The sequence below is a fragment of the Pongo abelii genome, chromosome 5, assembly GCF_028885655.2.
Source record: "Pongo abelii isolate AG06213 chromosome 5, NHGRI_mPonAbe1-v2.0_pri, whole genome shotgun sequence".
Classification (NCBI taxonomy): domain Eukaryota; kingdom Metazoa; phylum Chordata; class Mammalia; order Primates; family Hominidae; genus Pongo; species Pongo abelii.
The window spans coordinates 80,218,003-80,241,595 of record NC_071990.2 but is presented as its reverse complement, the minus strand read 5'-3'; the positions used below and the strand labels follow the sequence as shown (position 1 = coordinate 80,241,595).

Here is a 23,593-nt window from a genome sequence, read left to right as displayed (position 1 = left end):
ATCAGTAGTTCATTCTATTGATGACCAGCATTACGTTGTAAGTATATACACATTTTTACAAACATCTCGACAGTTTTCTTTCTCCATTAACAAAAAAAAAAACTCATACATTTCATCAAGTGATCAGAAACTTTATCCTTTAAACAGAGCAATAATCAAAGGCTACTAGCTTTTTGTACTGCAAAAGCAAGTATTAATAACAATCAGATTAGACTACATTTGTTTTCATCAGAGCAGCCCACTTTCTAGGTCTGAAATTATACTGTTTATTTGTTATTTATTTTTATTGAGACGGAATCTTGCTTGTTGCCCAGGCTGGAGTGCAGTGGCATGATCTCGGCTCACTGCAACCTCCGCCTCCCGGGTTCACGCCATTCTCCTGCCTCAGCCTCCCGAGTAGCTGGGACTACAGGCGCCCGCCACCACGCCCAGCTAATTGTTTTGTATTTTTAGTAGAGACGGGGTTTTACCGTGTTAGCCAGGATGGTCTTGATCTCCTGACCTCGTGATCCGCCCGCCTCAGCCTCCCAAAGTGCTGGGATTACAGGCATGAGCCACAGCACCTAGCCAATTATACTGTTGTTTACACCCAACTCAACCAATCCATTCGATTTCTCTTAAACATGCAGCATATTAGATACTGTTTCAAATTTAGTGTTATATGCTAAAACCAACTATTTACCTAGAATCTATTAATAAATTTAAAATTTCCAAGCAACATGAGATCAAGAAGTTAGATTAAAAATTTTTGAATTTTTGTTACGTATCACATTTCTGTAAATTATATAAAATTATGACACTGCTTTTCTTTTTTTGTAGAATGGTATGAAACAGACGACTGAACTTTAGCTAAGGATAATTATACTTACGTGCTTTCCAAGACACTATACATAGTATGTCCCCCTTTACAAATTACGGTCATTGTAATTTCTCTGTCTACAGTTACAGAGTCTATTTATCTACCTATTACTTTTTTGAAACTTCTAACAAACCATTCAAACTCGACACTAGTTTCCCCAAAGGAAAATGAGAATAATCCTACTAGTAAGCATTTATAGGAATATTTTAATTACATTATATCATCTATATCATTGCCATACAGCAATAAAGAAGCCAATCAAAGTCCTACAGAAAATGAACACTCAGTTAGCAATGTAGCAAATCTGGAGATATTGCAGTATCAATGGAAGAAGCCCAGGATATTAAAAATAAAACTCCAAAGTGCTTAATGACCATTGCAGAATTTGTTTCATAAATAAAATCTTTAAAAACAAGAAAAGAGTCTGATTTCTGTTAACTATAATTTCAAGTGGCAGAAATATAAATGTGGTTTTGTTAACTTTGTTTCCTTTATTTCTGAAAAGCAGAATCCTGTGTGGTACTGAACTAAAATGTCAAACGGTATCTTAGAAAATTCTAGCCCTATCAAAAATAATATATAAAACCATGTAATGTCATAAAACTTTTAAAATTGTTTTCTCATATTTTGGGGTAACCTTTTAAAATGGTAATTCAATAAACTAGTTTTTACTTCTGTAAATTTATACATTTTTTGGTCTTTTTTCAAGGTCAAACTGATACTGTTATTTTGAATATGAGGGGGTGTATAAAATTGCACATTGTAAGAATCCTGAGACTATGTTACACACAACTAGACAATTTTTTGGATTCTCCCAGCGTTTTAAATATTTTCTTGCTTACCAACAACTTCTTAACGTGTAGGTGAAACACAATGAAGGCACTAAATCCGAAACCACGAAATTTGGAAGCAGACCTAGGCTTGTACTCTGGCATTACTACTTACTACTTTCGTATCTTGTGGTAGATACTTTAACTTCTCTGAATCTGCTTTCTCAAGTATCAACAATGAATAACAATACCTGTTTGCAGTCATGAATGAAGATGGAATGAGATTACACTGCCTGGAGCATTCTGAGTGCTGAATAAATGGTGGTTTCATTCTCAGCTGTCCTTCAGCAATCCTGATTTGACGCTCCCGTGACAGACATTTGTCCACGTAAATACGGCATGTTTTCTGATTCTTCCTAGAAACTTCCTTTATAAGTAATCCACCCATACATTTACATGTTAATTCTAACAGAGTCCATAATAACCAGTGAGCTATTTTAACAATGTCAGCAGAGATAGATTAAAGAATTGATGAAAAGTAATTCCGTGCAATTTAGGGATTACTCATCTTATTTTCACTAACAGATGACTGCCATCTTGTACAGATACATTTCGCATACAGAAAATTACATTTAATCACAATATTGTTTGGGTAGGTTAGTCTGTAACTTTAAGTAAAATGTATTGACAGGATAAAATGAAAGCTTTGAAACAGTGCAAAGGTGGAAAAACGAGGTTAAGCGAGAAGTAGGAATTACCAATCTTCATGGTTAGAAGATTCATTAGACGCATTTGCCTTCAAATATTAGATTCTCTACAGAATGGTGGTAAAGGCCAGTGAGAAATTAACAATAGTGAGAACACTAGAGTAGTGTTAAACCACCTTGATAATCAGATGGCTCGGAGCAGTTTAAAGCCCTCACAAAAGAGGATTTTTTTTTACCTTCCCTGTCTCCCGCAATTAATGCCATTTCTAAGAGAAAATATGTCACACATCAGCTCTCAATAGGCTGACATGCTCCTCAAAACGTTCCTTAAAAAACAAAAACAACAACAACAAAAAACTTGTGTGCAAATACTTCAGATGCCATTCCACCCCAAACCCGTTCCAAAACCTAAAAATCACTTTCAAGCCAAAGTCACGGCTCGTTGGTGATTCACGGCCAGGATCTCGAGGCAGGAAAAATAGTGCACTCACCCCGTATCCTCCTGAATCAGCCATTTCGGTAAGAAGACCCAGAAGCACTAGCAGTTTGTTTGTAATTTGTTTAAAATTTAAAAGCAAGTTATTTCCCAAAAGAAATCTAAGCAATTGTTAAGTGTTTTACATTAAGCAGTCGCCAATTTTACAATTCATATCATGAACCCACTTTGCCCTCCGCCTGCGTCCCTCTCGGAGCCCACGACGCTCAGAAATCGAGCCTTCGCACCGCACAGCCCATAGGAGCCTGGAGCGCTCCGCGTTTTGCCCCAATTTCCCTACTTGGGGTCTCCGCTACAGCTAGAGCGGTCGGCCAATGGAGGCCTTCTCCCGCACTCGCCGTCCCGCCTTCCAGTTCCACTGAAGCCAATAAAAAGGGCCGTCTGGAGACAGAAGCCAATGGGAGCTCGGGTAGAGTCATCATGATTGGCTGCGGTCTCTTCGTAGTGCAGTCTAGGCCTCCGCCTCCGTTACCCTGGAGCCCAGGTTACCGCCGCTGCCACCCAGGAGCCGTGGTCCTCGCCTCTGTCCCATCCCTGTGTTCAAACCTCCCGCATCTCGGCAACCTCGGCACCCGCCCGGCAGCCTCCGCAGGAGCAGGCACCCGCTCTTTGGCGGCCAGACGCCGAGGCCCCAGCTGGGAGTTCGGTCCTAAGAGGGAAGGCAAGGAGGCGGGACGCCGCATTGGCTCTGCGGAAGAGTCGGCGGGTTGGAGGTGGGCTTTGAAGTGGGCGTGGAGACGGCGGGGGAGGTGGAGGTGCGAGGTGAGGCTGGGTTGAAGCGTCGGGGAGCTAGCGAAGGGGCGTTCGTGGATGGGGGCCTGCGGGTGGTTCTTAAAGCAGGGAAGATGAAGGGATTAGGGATGGGGGAGGATTTAGGGACCGCGAGGAGAAGGAAGACCTAGGAAAATGAGTAAAGAGCTCGGCTCCTGAGAGGGTCCCGAGGAAGGGAGGTTGACCGGCACTGGGGGGACTGGGAAGTTAGGAGGAGAGGAGCTGGGAAAGGGTATTTACTTCCTGGGACCGAGAAGAGAAGGAAGGGAGCAGGCGGATCTAGAGAAGTGGTTGTTATTAAAACAAACAAAACAAAAACCCTGTAGGCCCGTGGATACTCAAGACTAGAGAGGAGGGGCAGGGCCAAGGGCCAAGACGGAAAAGGAGGCTTTGGTAGCTCGGATAGTAATAGATGTGTTATCATTAAAACTGTGATTAGAGTGGAAAGCCTTATTTGTCCAGGCTGTGATATTTCTATACATCCTTCAGGGATGGGATGAGAGGAGTAAAGATGGTTACAAATAAAAGAAAAAAGAAAGTGCCTTTTTGGCATACTCGAGTTAGAGTCGGTACTCAGATACGTGATGTTTACGTTAGATAGACCGTGGGATAGTGTTTAACAGTGAAGAGCCCTGGTCCAGTTCATCTGATATAAACCCCTTTTTTGTTCACTTTGTTCTTTGGAAAGTATACTTGGGCACATACATATTTATTCCCCTCCTTTATCTTCACGTTAAGAACTTGTGTTAGAGATGTCTTTGGAATCAGAAGTCATCATTTAAATTAGTTTTTGGCAGAGGGAGTGGCTATATGTTTTTTAGAATGGTAAAACCGATGTTTGCAGTTCTTTACTCATTCCCTCTTTCTTTTGCATGGTTATTTTAATCTACGTTTTTTCCAGTTGTTCCACATTTAAATTCTATATTACCATTTTAAATATTTCACTTTGTGATTTCCCATGTTAGCTAGTATGTTTATCCAAATACGTTATAGGAAATAATAGTTTGTTTTGATTCTCTAAGTTGACAAAGTATCATTTTAAATATCAAAAAGTAGTTTGTGACTTTGGAAAAGAGATTTTTCTTATTTTGTCAGTCACATCTCTTCCGTTAAACATATTGTGGAACTGTAATTCTGTAGGACACAAATGGAAGCCCATTAAAATAAAGATGCTACCCTTCTCTTGGGTTCTTCTTCTGCCTGTCATCAGCTCCTTTGTGAGATCTTCTTCCTCGGCCCACCATATTTCATTATTGTTTTTCCCAATAATCCAGTCTTCAGTCTTCGTCTTCTGTTTTTTACTCTGTGTTCTTGGCTGTGTTCTTCCTCTCCTTTGGCTTACACTATTTGTGTTTTATTAACACTCTCCCAATTTTTTATTTCTGATCTGGAACTTTTGAGTTACTGTCAAACTTTTGTAGCTAATTTTTGGTATTTCCACAGAAATTTCCCATCCATAGGCATCTCAAACTCAGTATGTCCAATATTGAACCCATCACCTTTCCCTGCCAAAGCTGTCCTGCTTGAATACCACATTCTCCTAATTTTGCAAGCCCAAAACTTTGGAATTTACTCAAGTTCTTCTCTGTTCTCAGACTTCATATTTAATCTGTCACCAAGTGTAGTTTATCTTACTTGAAAAACATGTCTGGAATCAATTCTGTACTCTGTATCTCTAGTTATACTACCTTCAAAACACTGTCAGTGATTATCCAGACCAATTGATATTCTTCCTCCAGCTTTCCTGCCCTCCAGTTCTTAGATTGGAGATGGATCCTTGCAAATGTCAGATCTGATAATATTAACCCTACTGAAGAGCCTTGGTTTCCAACCAACTTATTAATGACATAGAGATTCTTCTTGTGATATTATCTTCCACCCGATCCAGTCCCACTTATTATTACTTTAGCACTACTCCCCAGCCAGTGCCATTCTTTTAAGCTAGCATTGTCCATTTGAAATAGAATGTGAGCTATATCCATTTTTTCAGTAGACACACAATAAAATACAGGTGAAATTTTAATATATTTTTAAGTCACATATATCCAGAATATTATTTTAGCATATGTCAATATAAGAAAGATTATAGAAGAGCTATTTTGTGGTCTGTTTTATGTACTAAGTTTTCAAAATTCCACATGTATTTTACACTTGCCGCATATGCCAATTCTGAATAGCTACATTTGAGGTGCTCAGGAGCCACTGTATTGGACAGCACAGTTGTAAAGTATTTGCAGTTTGGTGATATGCCATGCTTATCTAATGCCTTTTACTTTTGCAAATGCTGCATCGTCTTATTGAAACAGGGTCGTACTTCACTGTCTTCTTTTTCTAACCTCATTTACCACCCCACTTTTCAAACACACACATGCATGAAATTATGATTGTGCTTAACCTCTGCTAATACCATAAGACTCAATTTAGGCATTATCTCCTCTAGAAACCTTCTCAAACTCCCTCTGTCCTCTAATCTTAGTTCTGAGTTTACTAAGCTTTCTCTGCTTCCTTTTATCATTAGTACTTATAGACTGTCGCATTATTTTTTTTTCCCTCTTGGTTGGGAATTACTTAACGGTAAGGGATCAGTTGTATTTTACTCATTTTTGTATCTTCAGCTCCGTCTATAATCTAGCGCCTGACACTTCGTACGTGTTCAGTACATGTCTTATAAATAAATGAATGAATGAATGAACATGTTATGATGTTTTCATTTGACTGACTAAACTTTGGGAATATGTACTGTACTTAAGATGCTTTAATTTGATCCATTGTTTAAAATAAGCTAATTATGTCTTACATTTCAAATGTAGCATTTACTGTGATCTGATTGATTATATTTGATCATACTTTAAATCCAAACTTTATTTTTTGTTTTATTTTTAAATAAAAATAGTTTGGTTTTTAAGCAAGATTATGCAGATAAGTGGTAGAATAAGGAAAATGCTTATAAATACATGGGGACATGTATTAGAAGAGTGGAGAAACTTTACTTCATTTCTCCTTTGTGGAAGAGCAGCAGTTACACTGTAACTGCTGCTCTTCCACAAAGGAGAAAAACCAAATGTAGCAATATGGTTTTTACTTTTATCTCATCTTTTTTGTGGGGAAGAGAAATGTCCTTATTTATATCTTTCTCACTGAAGTTTATTTCCATTTTATTTGCCTAGTTGTCTGTTGTGTGAACTCTTTTGCTGGTAGCAAAGGTAGCCAGTCAGCAATGTTTTATCCAAAGAAGCTGAGCACAGGGATATGTCAGGAAATTAACGGTTTGTTGATTTTACAGTTTTTTTTCTTAAAACTAAGATGGTTTCTTAGAGTCAGACGAATTAGATATCATTATGATATTTATATACAATGGACTCTACAGGTTAGATTTGTTTTCTGATTCATTTGTAATCAGAGATAAAAGAAACTTCTGGCACTCGAGGATCTTTAGGTTATCTTCTTTTTTTTTGACCTGTTATGTGTAATCTATACTGTTTGGGACTTTTTGCTTTTTTTTTTTTTTTAAAGGAGAGTTTACTTTTGGATGAACAATGTCAAGTATTAGATTTGGTAGCTTTCTATTAATTGCTATAGTAGCATGTTTAGCCAGCTTTAGGAAATAAACAGTTCTTAGGAATTGAAATTGGGCACAAGGCTTATAATTTTCCTTTTTTGCTTTTATCTAGTTAATTCTTTGATTATCATTGAGAGGAAACTAATGGGATACATACAAGTACCCCTCACTCCCCCGCTCCCCCCTCCTCCCGCAACAAACAACTGTTAACTGATTCATTCTTGGTTTAAATTAGTTGCAGAACTACACATGGACTATAAATCTTCAGTGTTCTGTTAATCTAAGATCACTTTTTTCCTTTTAAGAAAAACAATAATTATATTCATTCAATAGTATTATGACTACATTACATTAGTCAGAAATTACTGTTGTAACTGCAGGTGAAATTCATTTTGTTTGAAGCCTTATTAGGTTCTCAGTTATTTAAAATTAACCTAGAAAAAAATATTTCAGCTTTACAATGGCAGTGACTCTGAGGAAAACTTTTTGATTTGCTAACTTTTCTGTCTCAGGAATTTTAGAAATTTAAGTAATTCTTATGCAATTATTTTAAAAGAGGGAAGATTTAATATTTTCTTTAAAACAAAAAGGAAAATTTTATAAAATGGAACTTAATATTCCATTTGAAATAACATTATAATCATTCATTTCACAGATAATGGTGGGTGGTGTGTTTACTACGGTGAACTAAACAGACAAGAGTTCTGTCTCACGGGTCTTATATTTACTAGGAGAAGTCAGACAATAAATGTAAGATTATTTCCAGTAGTAACAAGGTCTGGGAAGAAAATAAAGCAGAGTAATAGGATAGAGTGACTGGGCTCACTTTAATAGAAAATTGTCAGGGAGCCATTTTTGAGAAGGTGACATTTGTGCTGAGAACAGGAAGAAGAGAAGGAACCACTTTTGTGAAGTTCTAGTTAGTGCAGCAACTACTAAGGCTGTTGGCAAAAATCTTATATGTTGAAGGCACAGAAGAAGGCTAGTTTGCCTGAAAAAGGAGATTTTGAGAGGAAGAGTGATGTAAGGATAGAGAAGTAGACAGAAGGGCTAGACCTTGTATAAGTTTGCGGGCCTGGTTAAGGACTCTGATGGCCATAGGAGACCATTGAAGTATATTAAGCAGGAGAGCAGTGCTGGTCTGATTTCTGTTTTAAGTTGCTTTTTCTCACTGTCATGTGAAAAACTGACGTGAAGCAAGGATGAAAGTGGAATATCAGTTAAGAGGTTATTGCAGAAGTCCTACAGAGGAAACATGGATGTGGACTAGACTCACATGACTTAGACTAGACCAGTAGCACTGTGGATGGTAAGAAATGGTCAGATCTGGAATATAGTATGGAGATTAAAGTGTCTTGTTTTACAGATGGTTTGGATGAGAGATGTAGGAAGAAGGAATCCAGGACGATCTTTAGATTTGTGTCATGAGTAATTTAATGGATGGATTTACCATTTAATGAGATCAGAAACATAGGAAAGAGTTGAGGTGGAAAAGGGACGGTAATGATTTCAGTTTTGGACATGTAAATTTGAAATGATTTTTAGATATCCAAATAGAATTGTCAAGTAGGAAGGTGAATATATGAATGTGGAAGCCAGGGTAAATGAAGTCTAGATGAGATCACCTAAGGAGAGAGTGTAGATAACATGTGCTGCCGTGTGTATTCCAACATTTAGAGATCAGGAAGAGGAAGCAGATTATTCAACAAAGGAGACTGACAGGAGACAGCCAGTGAGGTAGTAAGCAAACCAGGAAAATAGATCACTATGGAAAAGCAAGTAAGAAAAGAAAGTTTTTAGGAGGGAAGGAATGGTTGGTTATGTCAAACACTACTGTGAGGTTAAGGAACAGTAGGACAGAAAATTGGCTGATGGTGGGAGGAGATGCGCAAAAGAAGAAATAAGAAACTTGGCTGATGGATTTGGGAAGGTGAATGTCATTGTTGAGCTTGACAAAAGCTGTTTCAGTGGAGTGGTGGGGATGAAAACCTAACTAGTGTGGGTTCAAAAGGAAATGGTTGGAAAGAAGTGGTGATAGCATTCTAGGTTAAAGATTACTCTTCAAAAAATTATTGGAAAATTGGAGAGGAGAAATTGGGTTGTAGATGCAACAGAACAGGGAATCAAGCATCAGCTTCATTAGCACCTCTTCATTGATAGGAATGATCCTGTAGAGAGGGCACAACTGCAGAAGCACAATCCTTGACATTGAGAGGTAGTATGGGAAAGAAGATGAGTAAAAGGTTTAGCTTTAAAAAGGAGCAGAAATGCTTCTTCAGTTTTAGCAGAGTTGAGAGGGCAAAGAGGATGGGATAGATATAGGTGGAGGTGGCTTCAAAGATGAGGTGGTTATCACCAGATTGTTATTGAAATATTGAGTAGGTCACTCAATGAAGCATCAGAAAACTTACAGTCTGTTTCAAGTTTTACTAACTGAGCTTTCTGATCTTAGACCAGTTGTGAACTTGGGTAAGTTTGGGCCTCAGTTTTCTGAATCTTTGCAAAGGAAAGACTTGATTTACTAGGATCCTGTCCAGTGATAAATTGTTATGTAATCTTGTTAAGCTATAGTAGTTTTTATTGCTTTATACTTCACAAGAAAACTTAATAATTACTTCCTTTACCTCATCTTTATCTGTTTCTTTTTTTTGGTCTAATTTTTTATGTCTTTTCTTTTTTATTTAGCTTATATTGTATTTGCCTGTTTGCTTATTTGGCTATTTTCCTGAAGCGCTATTAGCCAGGCAGCTACAAGTTTCTACAAGGACTAAGGACTAATTTTTTACACGTGAATTTTCACAAGTGTCTAAGTTCCCATTCTCTAGGAAAGTTAAGTTATTTGGGTTGTTATATTTCCTAAGGATGTACTTGCTTATTAAATGCAATGATGAATTGTGAGATGATATAAGTATTGAGCATAGGTTAGAAAAACCCACCTTATTTCAAAATAGAACCTAAGTAATCAGAAGTTTAGCAAAGAAAAGAATATATTCTTTTGTTTTGTTTTGTTTTCTTTCTTAAACTTAAGTTCAGGGGTACATGTGCAGATTTGTTACATAGGTAATCTTGTGTCATGGGGGTTTGTTGTACGGATTATTTCATCACCCAGGTATTAAGCCCAGTACCTATTTGTTATTTTTCCTGACCTCCTCCCTCCTCCCACCCTTCACCCTTTAATAGTCCCTAGTGTGTGTCATTCCCCTCTATATGTCCATGTGTTCTCATAATTTAGCTCCCACTTATAATGGCATAATGGCATTTGGTTTTCTGTTGCTTTGTTAGTTTGCTAAGGATAATCTTTCTTAAACATGAGTTAGCACAAACCATTTCAAATATTCTTCACAGATTTAGAGACATCCCTCAAAACCTGGGTTAGAAATAGATGAATTAACCAATTTTTTTTTATATATATATTTTTATTATACTTCAAGTTCTAGGGTACACGTGCATAATGTGCAGGTTTGTTACATATGTATACATGTGCCATGTTGGTGTGCTGCACCCATTAACTCGTCATTTACATTAGATATATCTCCTAATGCTATCCCTCCCCCCACCCCACAACAGGCCCTGGTGTGTGATGTTCCCCTTCCTGTGTCCAAGTGTTCTCCTTGTTCAGTTCCCACCTGTGAGTGAGAACATGCGGTGTTTGGTTTTTTTGTCCTTGCAATAGTTTGCTGAGAATGATGGTTTCCAGCTTCATCCATGTCCCTACAAAGGACATGAACTCATCCTTTTTTATGGCAGCATAGTACTCCATGGTGTATATGTGCCATATTTTCTTAATCCAGTCTATCATTGTTAGACATTTGGGTTGGTTCCAAGTCTTTGCTATTGTGAGTAGTGCCGCAATAAACATACAAGTGCATGTGTCTTTATAGTAGCATGATTTATATTCTATGGGGTTACCATCTTCCTGGATGTTGCCTAAGTTTTATACTCCTTACAAGGTTACCCTTATAAGGATACCTTATAAGGCTGATGGATTACCCCATCCCCTTCCTCTCTTAAATTTCGATTTCCCAATAACTGAACTTTCTTCCCTTTTATTGGCTGACCCCTCCTCTACATTCTGTTCACTTATTGTGACCCTCTAGGTGCATGAGCCCTGTGGTTTGTTACATTTGCAGGCTGGCTGCCAGTGCTTAGATTTATCATGCCTTGAAAGTGGACCATTTAAAATGTTTTCTCACTAATTCTCTCCTCTTTTCTATTTACTTTCTTTGGTTGCATTTTTATTTAAACCTTTCTGGTCCTTGAATTGCTTTAGAAGTTGTTAACTTTTTTGTTTCTAGGAGAGTGAGTTTAATTTGGTTTCTAATAGTAGCAGGTTATTTTGCTGGTAAGTTATGGGCATTTGCTTATTAATAGCCGTTTTAATTAATCTCTGTGCTAGTCCCCTCACTCAAGGGATAATACAACATCCCACTGCTGTTAAGACTCCTGCCACAATTACGAGAGATGTAAGGATTGAAGCTACCATGCCTTTCCATTTTTTAAACCAACCTTCTGGCCAACCCCTAAATGGGTTATTAATTCCAGCATTTTCTGCCAGTTTGTTGCCTAGAGTTGTTAGTCCTTGTAAAGTTTTCGTGATGGTTACATTTGGGGCAGTATTGTTAGGAATGAAAGTACAACATTTCCCACCCAGCATAACACATATGCCCCCCTTTTTTGCTAGTATTATGTCTAGTGCAAGCCTGTTTTCCCAGGCCATTTGGCTGATGGCATTTAACTGGCTAGCTACCCCCTTTGAGGGCGTCTGAGTATAATTGGTGAATCTTTGTTGATTATAATAGATGTAGTTAATCTAATCTTATTAATAGTTGACCACTAGAAGAGTGCTGACTTAAACCTAGCAGGTATTTGGTTTCGGGCCTTAAGTTCATTAGGCATCTCCCTAGGGACTCTTATTGAGTTAACATGTATATTGGGATTAAAAGAATTTGTTACATCTTTTCAGTTTTGGTGGCCATGTGTATTTTTGGGTATCTTATGGAATGCCAGGGAGAGGGGAATGGCCAATTGGACTAAAGCACAAGTCCGGGTCCAATCAGATGGTAACAGGTTACAGAGGTTCCTTTTCCCACAATACCACATGACGTTAGCACTGGGTATGTAGAGAGCTGAGTGATTGCCATTGCCTTACCACTGATGTTTAGGATGTGGGTACAAGTTGAAAATTCTCCCGTGGGCTTATTGAACTCTGCCCCCTGCCTAGAGAGACAAGAGGAGTGGTTTATATTCCCTATAGAGAATGAGGGAATTGCTCTGGGATTTGACCTCCGCAATGCAGGAAAGAGCAATGACAGACTTTTATAAGTTTCATTTTCCTATGCATCCTTGTTCTGGTATAGAGCCAACATGCAATGCATTCCTTCAGGATTGATATTTTATCCTAGAGGAAATGGAACCACCTTTGCCTGAGGTTGTTTCGCAGCACACTCGTAGCAGTTACTCTTGTTGAGGGCTTGTACTGAAAAATTTGACCCATTCGACCCATGCATTCACATCCCTGTACCCTGTCTCAATTTCTAAGGTTTGCCTTAAATTCTTTACCTCAATTATGTTTACCCTTTTAGGGTTCTTATTTGGTGGACTAAAGTGTTTATTAGGGTTTGGAGTTGGAGTAGTCCCAGGCAAATGGGAGGTTGAGTTTTTGATTTTTGAGAGCGAATTGCCCAGGGGTTCTTTCCCTGTGATGTCTGCTCTTAACCCATATACCCAAGAAGCTTCCTTTTGTTCTTGGTTTAGAATGGCTGGATTGTTAATGGTGATGAATATAGGATTGCATTTTAAATTCTGGCAGTTATTTGGCGGGGAGCCCTTGGACAGATGTAGTGTATTCTTTAAGGGTCTCTAGCTTGGAGTTACCCACCCCGTGTTTACTGTCCAACCCTGAAATTGGGTAGTTTACCATACTCATCCCAGCTGGGGCAGAGTCATGCGCTGCTGTAACCTGTATCTGGTTCAGGGCAAAGATATTTATTTGCCTATGAGAGCTGTCTCTGATTTTTCAAATTCCCACAAGGTAAGACCGGGCAGGTATTAAATCTTATAGTTTGTGGTGCTACCATCTTGGTTACATTGATTACCAACTTGATTGGGTATGGAGGAGTTCCCTGCCAGTTTCCATTTTGACGTTCTGCTTTTTGTATAGTAGTCCATTTTAGGCATATTAACTTCCAGAAATGGGGCCAGCCTATGTTTTCTTGTTAGATTTTTTTTTAGAGTTAACTTTAAGGGTTCCTTAGGTGACCCATGCACTTTTTACTGTTGTTTTCCCCTCCCTTCTGGGGTCTGTTTTACCAGTCCCTTGATTGGAGTACAGTGAATCTGCTGCTGTTCAGCTGTTCGCATGGCTGTTTCAGTGGTTAGGAGCACTTGAGGGTCCTTCCCAGCTTGGGTGGAGCTTGTCTTCTTTCAAGTTTTAATCAGCATCAAATCACCAGGCTAGAAGTGGAAATCATGAGGCTCGAAGTGGTGAACAGCAAACTTAAGAGGCAGAGTTTGAGTTAGAAGTCCTTTTAACCTAAGGGATGACAGGGTGGAGAATATGGCCAGTTTATAATTTCTTAAGAATTGATCCTTTGTTTCCATAGTAGAGAGATTTGTAGCTCTGCCAAAATATAGGAGCCCATATAATAACTTGTAGGGGGATGATCCCAAGTTTTTTCCTGGGGCTGTTCTAATCCTAAGGAGTGCTATTGGGAGACATTTGGTTCCGGGCATTTTAGTTTTTAAGATTAGTTTGGTGATAGCTTTTTGAGAGTTTGATTTATTCTTTTTATCTTTCCAGAGGAAGGGGGATTCCAAGGGGTGTGATAATTCCATTTAGTTTGTAAACTTTCCGTAATTCCCTTTAACACCCTTGAGGTAAAGTGGCTCCCATTGTCTGAATTAATATTTTTCACCAGGCCAAATCTAGGTAAAATTTGTTTTTTTGTTTTGTTTTGTTTTTTGAGATGGAGTCTCACTCTGTCGCCCAGGCTGGAGTGCAGTGGCGCGATCTCGGCTCACCGCAACCTCTGCCTCCTGGGTTCACGCCATTCTCCTGCCTCAGCCTCCCAAGTAGCTGGGACTACAGGCGCCCGCCACCTTGTCCGTTTAATTTTTTGTATTTTTAGTAGAGACGGGGTTTCACTGTGTTAGCCAGGATGGTCTCCATCTCCTGACCTTGTGATCCACCCGCGTCAGCCTCCCAAAATGCTGGGATTACCGGCATGAGCCACCGCGCCCAGCTGTAAAATTTGTTTTAATATTATTTTGACCACATTCCTGGCAGTGGCTATTGGGAAGGGGAGAGGCTTCCACCTCTCCGGAAAGGTGATTTATGATTACCAGTAAATACTTTAGTTTTCCTGCTTTGGGCATTTCTGTGAAATTTACTTGAATGCTTTGAAATGGTCTTAGTTCGGGAGGCCTTCCTCCTGTGGCCTGTTTTCTAATCACCTTTTTGTTTACCCTTTGACAAGTTACACAACTTCCACATGCTTGTTTAGTGAGGGTATAAATCCCTATACACACATAATTCCTAAGTATTGCATCACACAGAGCCTAAGGTCCCCAGTGACTCCCTTTGTGTAATACAGACATTAGTTCTTTTATTAGAGGTTTACTCACACTAGCTTTCCTACACTGTCCACTGTTATCTTGGCTGTCTGCTCCGGCTTGTGGCTCCTGCCGCCCCCACACCTGCAGCTGCACTCCCTGGCCTGCAAGGTCAGTTCTTAGTTACAAAGTTAACTTTCACGAGGCCTTGCCCTACTGGGTCCTCTGGATCTAATCTGGACTATTTTTTCATTTGATATCTGCACCTCTGCAGGAATGCAGAGGGAATTTCCTCTTTTTCTTGTTGAATTTCAAATGCCTTTGAGACATTTTGTGTCCTAGGAGTGGACTCTTTGATTCCTTTAATTATTAGTTTCCTGAGGTCCTGCATTTGGGCCCAGTCCCTGGGATTGTGATTATTCCAGTTGGGATTGACATTTGGAAATTTTTGTTTGGCTTACAAGACTTTTTGCCTGGGAGGGTGTTGCCTCTCCCAGATGGCTATGACCACTTTCCTAATTATTCCCTTTTCTTCTCCTGTGAACAGGATATTTATGATAGACATTGTTTTAGCCCAGGTGTAAAAGATGGGTCCTAGGAATTGGTCCAGCTGGTCTGCTAAAACGAGGGGATTTCCTAGGAGTGGTTTCATTTCCTTCTTTTTTCTCTTTTTTTTAAGTATAAATGATCAACCAGAAATTATCTTCAAATAAATAAAACCAGAAGTATATAAATAAAAAGCCCAAGATAAAGAAACAGAAAAGCTGACACTATATGAAGCAGAGGTAATTCTTGGATCAGAAGAGGCTTTAAACAGAAAATGTTTATATAGTATTCTCAGAGAAAAAAATATATTACCTCAGTAATGCGAGAACAGAATAATTATTTTAAAAATCGGAACAAGAAAGAGTTCTTGGAAATGAAGATAATTGGCATAATTTTTTAAATGATGGTTTAGAAGATAAATTGAAAAAAACTCTTTGAAAATAGAAGAAAAAAGTAGGCTATTATTTAACTAGGAGAAATTTCAAAAAGAAAATGAAAAAAAGGCTAATTATCTGAAGAATAATATAAGAAAACCTCTGGTGCTTAAAGATACAGATTTCCAGATTGAAAGGAAGTGGGGGAGAAAAGGTCCCAACACAACGAAAAAGGCTGACTGGTATTCATGTTCTTGTGAAATTTCAGTATAACAAGGGGGAAAGCCCTAAAAGCACCTAGGGAGCGAAAAAAGGAAAAAGATAACCTATGAAGGAATGAGAATCTGTTTTAGTATAACTAGAGTGTAGTTATACTAAGGGCAGGGACTTTCTGTTCATTACTGCTACATAGAGCTCAAGAAATATATTTTGAATAAAAGAGTGACTGTAACGTATGTGTCACAAACAATGCTGTTATATTTTGAATAAAAATGATTATAACATGTCTCACAAACAATGCTGAGGGTTTAAGACAGTGAAACAGTGTCTTCAAAATTCTGAGAGAAAACCTAGAATTTGGAATGTATGAAAAGTAACAAGTGTGAGGTAAGATAACGACATTCTCAGGCATGCAAGGACTTAGAACATTTACTTCCTAAACCGTAAACGCTTTCTGAAGAAGTTATTTAAGGATGTGGACCAGTAACATGATGATGGAAACTAATAAAGATGACATGGTCTAAATGAAATAGTGCACTAACTCAGGAATTCAATGAAAGTAATTCCAGAATGACAGCAGTACAATAGGTCTAGAAAGTAGTTGGTTTAAATTAGAATAGGAAATTCAAGGAAAATGTCTTTAGGAGGAAGAATGGAATGGACTTCAGGCTATTGGTAGATTAAGAAGCTGATAGATATTAGTGATATAAGAAACGTTTTTTCCACTTAATAGGAAAAAAAGACAATTAGGAATTCTAAGAGAGAAACCATGCATAACCAACATGTAGTTGCATGTTGCAACCATATAAAATGAAGGGTGAGTTAAATACTCATGTTTCATAGTCTAAAATTGCTAACTTAAGATACAGCGTACACATAAAGGTATAAGCCATTAAAATGGTTGTTTCAGGGAGCAGGACTTGGATAATGGGGTATTGGATATTTCCTTTATTTATTTATTTTTATGGAACTATGTGGATATATTTGAAGGGGGGGCAGGGAGAGAACACTGTTTGTGTATTCTTCCCCTTTGCCATAGAAAGTTGGTGGGCCCCTCGGATTTAGATAGGATAGGGAGGTCATAGGAAGCTACTTCTGCTATGCAAGTATAAACAGAAATAATTTTCATCTTTACCATATAACCAACTTTTAATTATATTATTGGAATTTAAACTGAAAGTTGTTGACAAAGAACATCAGTTATAATTTACTGAGCATCTCATACGTGTTTGAATTGCTAATGTAATTGTTGATATTTACCAAGTTCTTACTGTGTAATAGTTATTGAATTATCCCATTTAATCCTCACAAGAATTCTCTAAAGTAGTTACTAGTAATATTACCATTTTACATTTTAAAAAATTAAACTTACATTGAGAGGTAAACTCTCCAGATTTACATAGCTAATGAGTGCTAGAGCCACTTACTTGCTGTTATCATTATCCTTTTTTTCTAGACAATGTTTTTCATGTGTAAATATTTTTTCACATGATTGCAGAGTGAAAGATTCAGGCTGATTTATGTATATTTTTAATATTAGTACTTGTCATAGGAATTGTTGATTTTAGATGCAGTTGCTAATTTTGATAGAGACTGTGATTGCTAGACACATCAGAAGTAAAATCAAAGTTAAGTGTTTTTTTTTGCTTTTTAAAATATTTCTTCTAAAGAAAATATCAGACAAATACAGAATCGGAAATATTAGAATAATGAATTCAAAAGTCTTCTGTCAGTTTACATAATCATCAACTCACAGTCAATTTTGTATAATCTCTACCCTTACCCATTTTCCTTTGGGTTATTTTGAAGCGAACCCCAGACAATTTTATTTATAAATATTTGAACATATATCTCTAAAAGATAAAGATTCTTTAAAAAAAAAATGACAGTATCAACATCTCACCTAAAACAATATAATTCCTTAATATTAAATATGTGGTCAGGGCTGGGTGTGGTGGCGCATGCCTGTAGTTCTGGCTACTCAGGAGGTGGGAGGATTGCCTGAGCCCAGGAGTTCAAGGTTGCAGTAAGCCATGATCATGCCACTGCACTCCAGTCTAGGCAACAGAGCAAAACCCTGTCTCTAATAACAATAAATAGTGTTTAAATTTTCTTGATTATAATTTTTTAATACAATTTATTGTAATCAGAAGTGAAATACTGTCCATGGATTGCACTTGGTGGTGGTTTCTTAAGACTTTCTTATTATATAAATGCCCTCTTTTCTCCTCTCTCTCGTTCTGCTTGCAATTTGTTCATTAAAGAATCTAGTTTTTCCTGTAGAGTTTGCTACAGTCTGGATTTTTTCTGATTGCTTCTTTGTACCTCGATCTCTGTCATACTTTCAGTGTCATTTACATTTAGAGGCTTCAGTAGATTCAGATTTAATTTTTGTGGGGAGGAGGGGAGATTACTTCAGAGGTATTATTGTGTCCTATCAGAGACATGGTGTCTGGTTGTTACTTTTCTGTAGCAATACAGCCGTTTATGATCATTATATAGCTTCATTATTTCATTAGGAGTTGTGAAATGTCACTCGTCTAATTCTGTCGTTTTAATATTTTATTTTTTATTTGTTAACTAGAATAATTCCATAAAGAAATACTTCCCCCTCATCTAATATTTTGTTATTTTCAGATAATAGCTTTTTAAGAGTATAGGCAAGATGCATGTGTGATTTTTTTATATATATAAATTTTTTAATTAAATGAGATGGTTTCCTAGAATCTTCTAAAGGTGAATAATTAGGTTTTTGTAAAATATATGAACTCAAGGATTTAAACACTTTTGATATGTTTAAATTGTTTGCTGATATAATTCGTATTGATGACAAATTTGCCTTGTCTTTGGCAAGTAGTTCCTTGAAGTTGGCTCCGAGTCCATTTGACTGACACTCCATCAGTAGTGTCTGATAGCGTCCTTGCTTTCTAGGATGACCAGATTGCTATATTCTTAGATTTATTTTGTGTGTTTCCTCCCTCAGAAATGGAGTCAGGCATTTCACAAGGAACTTTAGGTTCTTTCAATGGGAAATGGCATATAGACACTATATCTGGGTTCTAGGAATGTTCCTAGTTTTTTCCTTGTTTCTGGGATTTTTCAGTGGACAAAGTGAAGAAGTTTTTTTTTAAATAAATAAAAGCCATCATAAATTCATACTGACACTCATAATTCAAATTTTGAATGTCAAAGTTTTAAAACTCACATTAGTTTATATTTACTTCTTCCATGTTGAAAATTCTAGTGCCCAGCTGCACCAATAATAATTACTCATTTGTTTTATTTCACAGTACATGTGTATAAGTCTAAGAATAAAATATCTGAGTAGCAAAATATGATTATTGGAATGGCTTTAAAAATTTTTTTTGGTCATTATGTCTCACTAGGAATATAAAGTCAAGTTATTGTGTTTTAAAGTCATTCGAACTAGTTAATTTGTGTGGTTTTACCACCAACCATGTATGTAGATTGATTTATCTAATTTTATTTTGATTTATGGGAATTGCTTTTCAAAATTCTCATTTCTAAAAATCATAATTTCCAATGTTAAATCTACAAAAATTATATACAAAGAAGCCCAGCTTCTATCCCTTTCCCTAAACTTTGCTTCCTTCCTTCCCCTGTAGCAGTGTTGTTTAGTAAGCTAACTACCAGCACATGTGGCTTCTTAAATTAAAATTAATTAAAATTAAATAAAATTAAAAATTAGTTCTTCAGTTACACCAGCAACATCTCAAGTGCTTGATAGCCACATGTGGCCAGCCACCATCTTGAACAGCACAGATTGTAGAACATTTCCATCCTGGCTGAAAGTTCTGTTGGACACCCCTACCCTAGCGAACCCATTTTATTTTTCTTAATTATTTGATTTCTCCTTCTACTTAAATATATAAAAATTATGTATGTTACCCTTCTTCCTTGATAAATGGTAGCATACTACATGCTTTTTTCCATCTTTCTTTTCTCTGTATATCCTAGAGATTATGCCAGACTATGAGCAATACACAGAGATAGTCTTCATTCCTTTAGTAGCTTCATAGTATTACATATACTTCATTGTGTGGAAGTTTATAGTTTGTAAGACCAGTTCTTACTGGTCATTTTATTGTTTTAGTTTTCTACTTATAATAGTGCTGCAATAAGTAGTGCTGCCTTGTGCATGTCCTTTCATATGTTATTACTAGAAGAACGATACTTTTAATACTAATTTCATCAATGAGATGTTTGTTTCTTCTAAATTGGATTATAAAAGTAATCCAATTTTGTTGTTAGAAAACCAGAATATGTTAATGGAGAGATAAAATTATCTAAAATCCATGTTGTCAGGCAGGCACTATTTTGGTGTTCTTGTATTCCTTGCTTGGAAAATGTTTTCAGTTTCTGAATTCAGATAGGAATAATAGTATTTTCAGTATTTTTTTAATGAGTATGTGTAGTTGAGATCATACTGTATGCACTAATTTGAATTTTTTCTTTACGATAATAGTATAAGCATTTTCCTTAAATACAAACTTTTTGTAAACATTTTCAGTAGCTTCATGATATTATGCTGTATGGATTTATAAAATAATTATTCCTCAATGATTAGGCATTTAATTTGCTTCCATTAAAAAAAATGTACTACATTAAATATTTGCACATAACTTTTCTCCTAATTTTAGCATTATTTTATTGGAATCCAGAAATTATTGTATCAAAGGTTAAAGCATAATTAAAGTGACAATACATTTTGCCAGTGTTTTTCCAAAAAAACTCTAGGGATCTTTTTCTGATAGCAACTCTGACAGCATTGAGTGTTATTATTTTGAAAAATCTTTAATAATTTATGTTGCCTTTTTGGAGTCTTATATATTTTGCCCATTTAATTTTTTACCTCATATTTTTCTCAAAGGATGATATTTTTATGTGTTGAAGATGATAACAATTTTTTGTCATGTTTGCAAATGTTTCTCATCAAATATTTTTTCTTTTAGTTTTTAAAAAATATGCTTTAGTTTTACATTTTTTGTGTGGTCAATCTTGAATATTTTTATTTTTTCTTTATTCTTTCTTTTTTTTTTTTTTGAAATGGAGTCTCATTCTGTCACCAGGCTGGAGTGCAGTGGCACCATCTTGGCTCACTGCAACCTCCGCCTCCTGGGTTCAAGCAGTTCTCCTGCCTCAGCCTCCCGAGTAGCTGGGACTACAGGCATGTGCCACCACGCCCAGCTAATTTTTGTATTTTTAGTAGAGACGGGGTTTCACCTTGTTGGTCTCTTGACCTCATAATCTGCCCACCTCGGCCTCCCAAAGTGTATTTATTCTTATTAGCAGGTTTGTTGTTTACTATCACCACTACCTCCACTCCCACTGCCTCCCTGCCTAAAAAAGAAAAAACTGGTGATTTGATCATTATTGTCCGTTAAAATTCAGCATTTGCCTCTAGTATAACTCTTAAAATTAAACAGTCAACTTCAGTTAACATTTATTCAGAAGTAGTTGTATGTCAGTTACTTATTATCTATCTAGGCTATGACAGTCTGTATTTTCTCCAAATACTGTAAGTAACTTATCTGTGAAAATATAGATAGATTGTAGCCTCTTTTAAAAATTGTAAGCTATATACTATTTTGCTTTTAGTGTCTTTCATTGTAATTAACTGTAGAAACTGTAGAGACTGTATGATAAATCTCCTTTCCCATTCCTTAATTTCAGGGCAAAAAAGTTTATCTTCTGGATGCTAATGTGAATTGTGATCTACAAATACATTGTGGAGAGAATAGATTGCACAGAAATGAATATTATCAGGATCTGAAGACTGTGAAAATGTTTTTCAGTATTGTCATAGTCTCCTCTGGAGAAAATAGTCTGTGAAATTATGTGAATAGAGACCATTTTTCAAAACAATGGGGGAAAGAGCAGTAAGTCCAGGTACTGATCAAGAAAGAAAGGCAGGCAAACACCATTATTCTTATTCATCTGATTTTGAAACGCCACAGTCTTCTGGCCGATCATCGCTGGTCAGTTCTTCACCTGCAAGTGTTAGGAGAAAAAATCCTAAAAGACAAACTTCAGATGGCCAAGTACATCACCAAGGTAAGCATTCTTCAAAAGAGTCTGGTGGACCTAGAAGACTCATTTTGAGTGCCTAAGGAAAATGTGTATGCATGAAACTCTTTTATTAGTATATATGTTGTTGTATACATGGAAGTAGGCTGATTTACATTTTATAGGTTATATACTTATAAGTATATATAAATGTTGCTTGATGGTACTATTAAATTTGTTATATTCAAAGTCATACAATATACAGAAGGAAACATAGCCTTCTCAGTTTGTTTTTTCTTTTTCCTAAATAAATGCTTGTCTTGGGGTTTCTGAGGTACTGTAAAGGCAAAAAAGTTTGTAAATCATATGTACCTTTTTGTATCTTCATTTTTTGAAAGTAGAAAAAGCATTGACATAAAGTGGTTAAGGGACTTTTTAATAGATTGAGTAAAATTACTTACTGTAGGTAATACAGTATTTGCTGTAAAAATTCAAATTAAACCTAGGAATGGAATTGGGGCCTTTGGTCTAATTTGCTTTCTTTTGAAGTGTGTTATAATGGAAACTGGATTAATCATTAGAAGTCATTTTTATTATTAAAATGTTACTAGAATGGAAATAGGCCTTCATACATATTTGACTATGTAATATTCTACAAATATCTTCATCTCAATAAATCTCTGGTCAAGAAAACCCCATTGTAGTTAGTAACAAAATATGTAAGGTTTACAAGTACAGCATAGAAAAATAAGGCAAATGAGATAATTACAGTACCCATTAATAAAAGTAGCACAGCAGTAGCTTAAAATGGTGAGAGTTTAGATTGCAAGGCCGGGAGTGGTAAAATTGTGGGTGGAAAAGGGAAACAAGGGACCACATTATGAAACGCCTTGCATCCTGTGCTAATGTATTGACTCTGTTTTTGTGGCAAATAGCCATTGAAAGGATTTAAGCAAGGACATAATTAAGTTTGCCTTTATAAATTTTTACTTCAAAAAATAATATTTGCTCATTAAAAACTACAAAGAATATGTATTCCTTTTGAAAGAAACCCTTTCATGGATCCCCAGTCTAGCTCCTCAGGGATTTCCATACTTCTAACCATTTATAACAGTTGGGAACCTTTTTCTTTTCCTTTTTTTGTAAGTACAATGCTTTGTTATTGTTCTTATTTTGGTCTCTTTCTCCAGATCTGTCTCAGTGAGGAGCTTGTTATGATTTTGTAGTTGAGAGCATGATCTCTTATTAAACTTTTGCTGTATAATTAAGAACTAACAAAACAGATCTTAGGGTTGAACCTTAGAAAATGCCTGTTAGTCTCAAGAAATACCTAGGGTAGTATTGGTAAGGAATACTTTAATTTTTTTCTTCATTCCCCAGAAACAACTTAGGAGGCCACCCAATTAAGGAGTCAGAACTTTGTAAGCCTTACCTTATTTGAGAAGATAATTGAGAAAAGCTGTGAAAAACAGTTCCAGCATCAGCCAGAAAATTTCAATTATTGTCTTCAATTTGACTTGTACTGTTTTCTGTTTTACACTGTCCTTTGAATTAAAATCTGTGGTAATTAGTCTGCCTTAGACCAAGTAACAAGACCAAACCGATACGTTTCTGTAAACACTAAATTGCAATCAGTATAGACTAACCTAAGGACAAAACAAATGTGATTCAAACAGCATTTTAAACGAATTTTCGGGTTTGCATGTTTGATAGC

The 23,593-nt window shown here is 36.7% G+C and overlaps 1 protein-coding gene across 2 annotated transcripts in view; it reads left to right on the top strand.

Moving 5' to 3' along the window:
- Positions 1–3,299: 3,299 nt before the first annotated feature.
- The window catches only part of LCA5 (lebercilin LCA5), a 58,239-nt gene continuing 37,945 nt past the window's right edge, over positions 3,300–23,593 (top strand). The window contains exons 1-2 of one of the 2 annotated variants that reach the window (XM_024248673.3): positions 3,300–3,545; positions 21,547–21,927. In XM_024248673.3, coding sequence (XP_024104441.3) covers positions 21,738–21,927 — 190 coding nt within the window. In that variant the 5' untranslated portion in view covers positions 3,300–3,545; positions 21,547–21,737. Of the gene's footprint in view, positions 3,595–21,546; positions 21,928–23,593 lie in introns of both variants that reach the window. The other variant, XM_024248672.3, reaches the window with a different exon arrangement.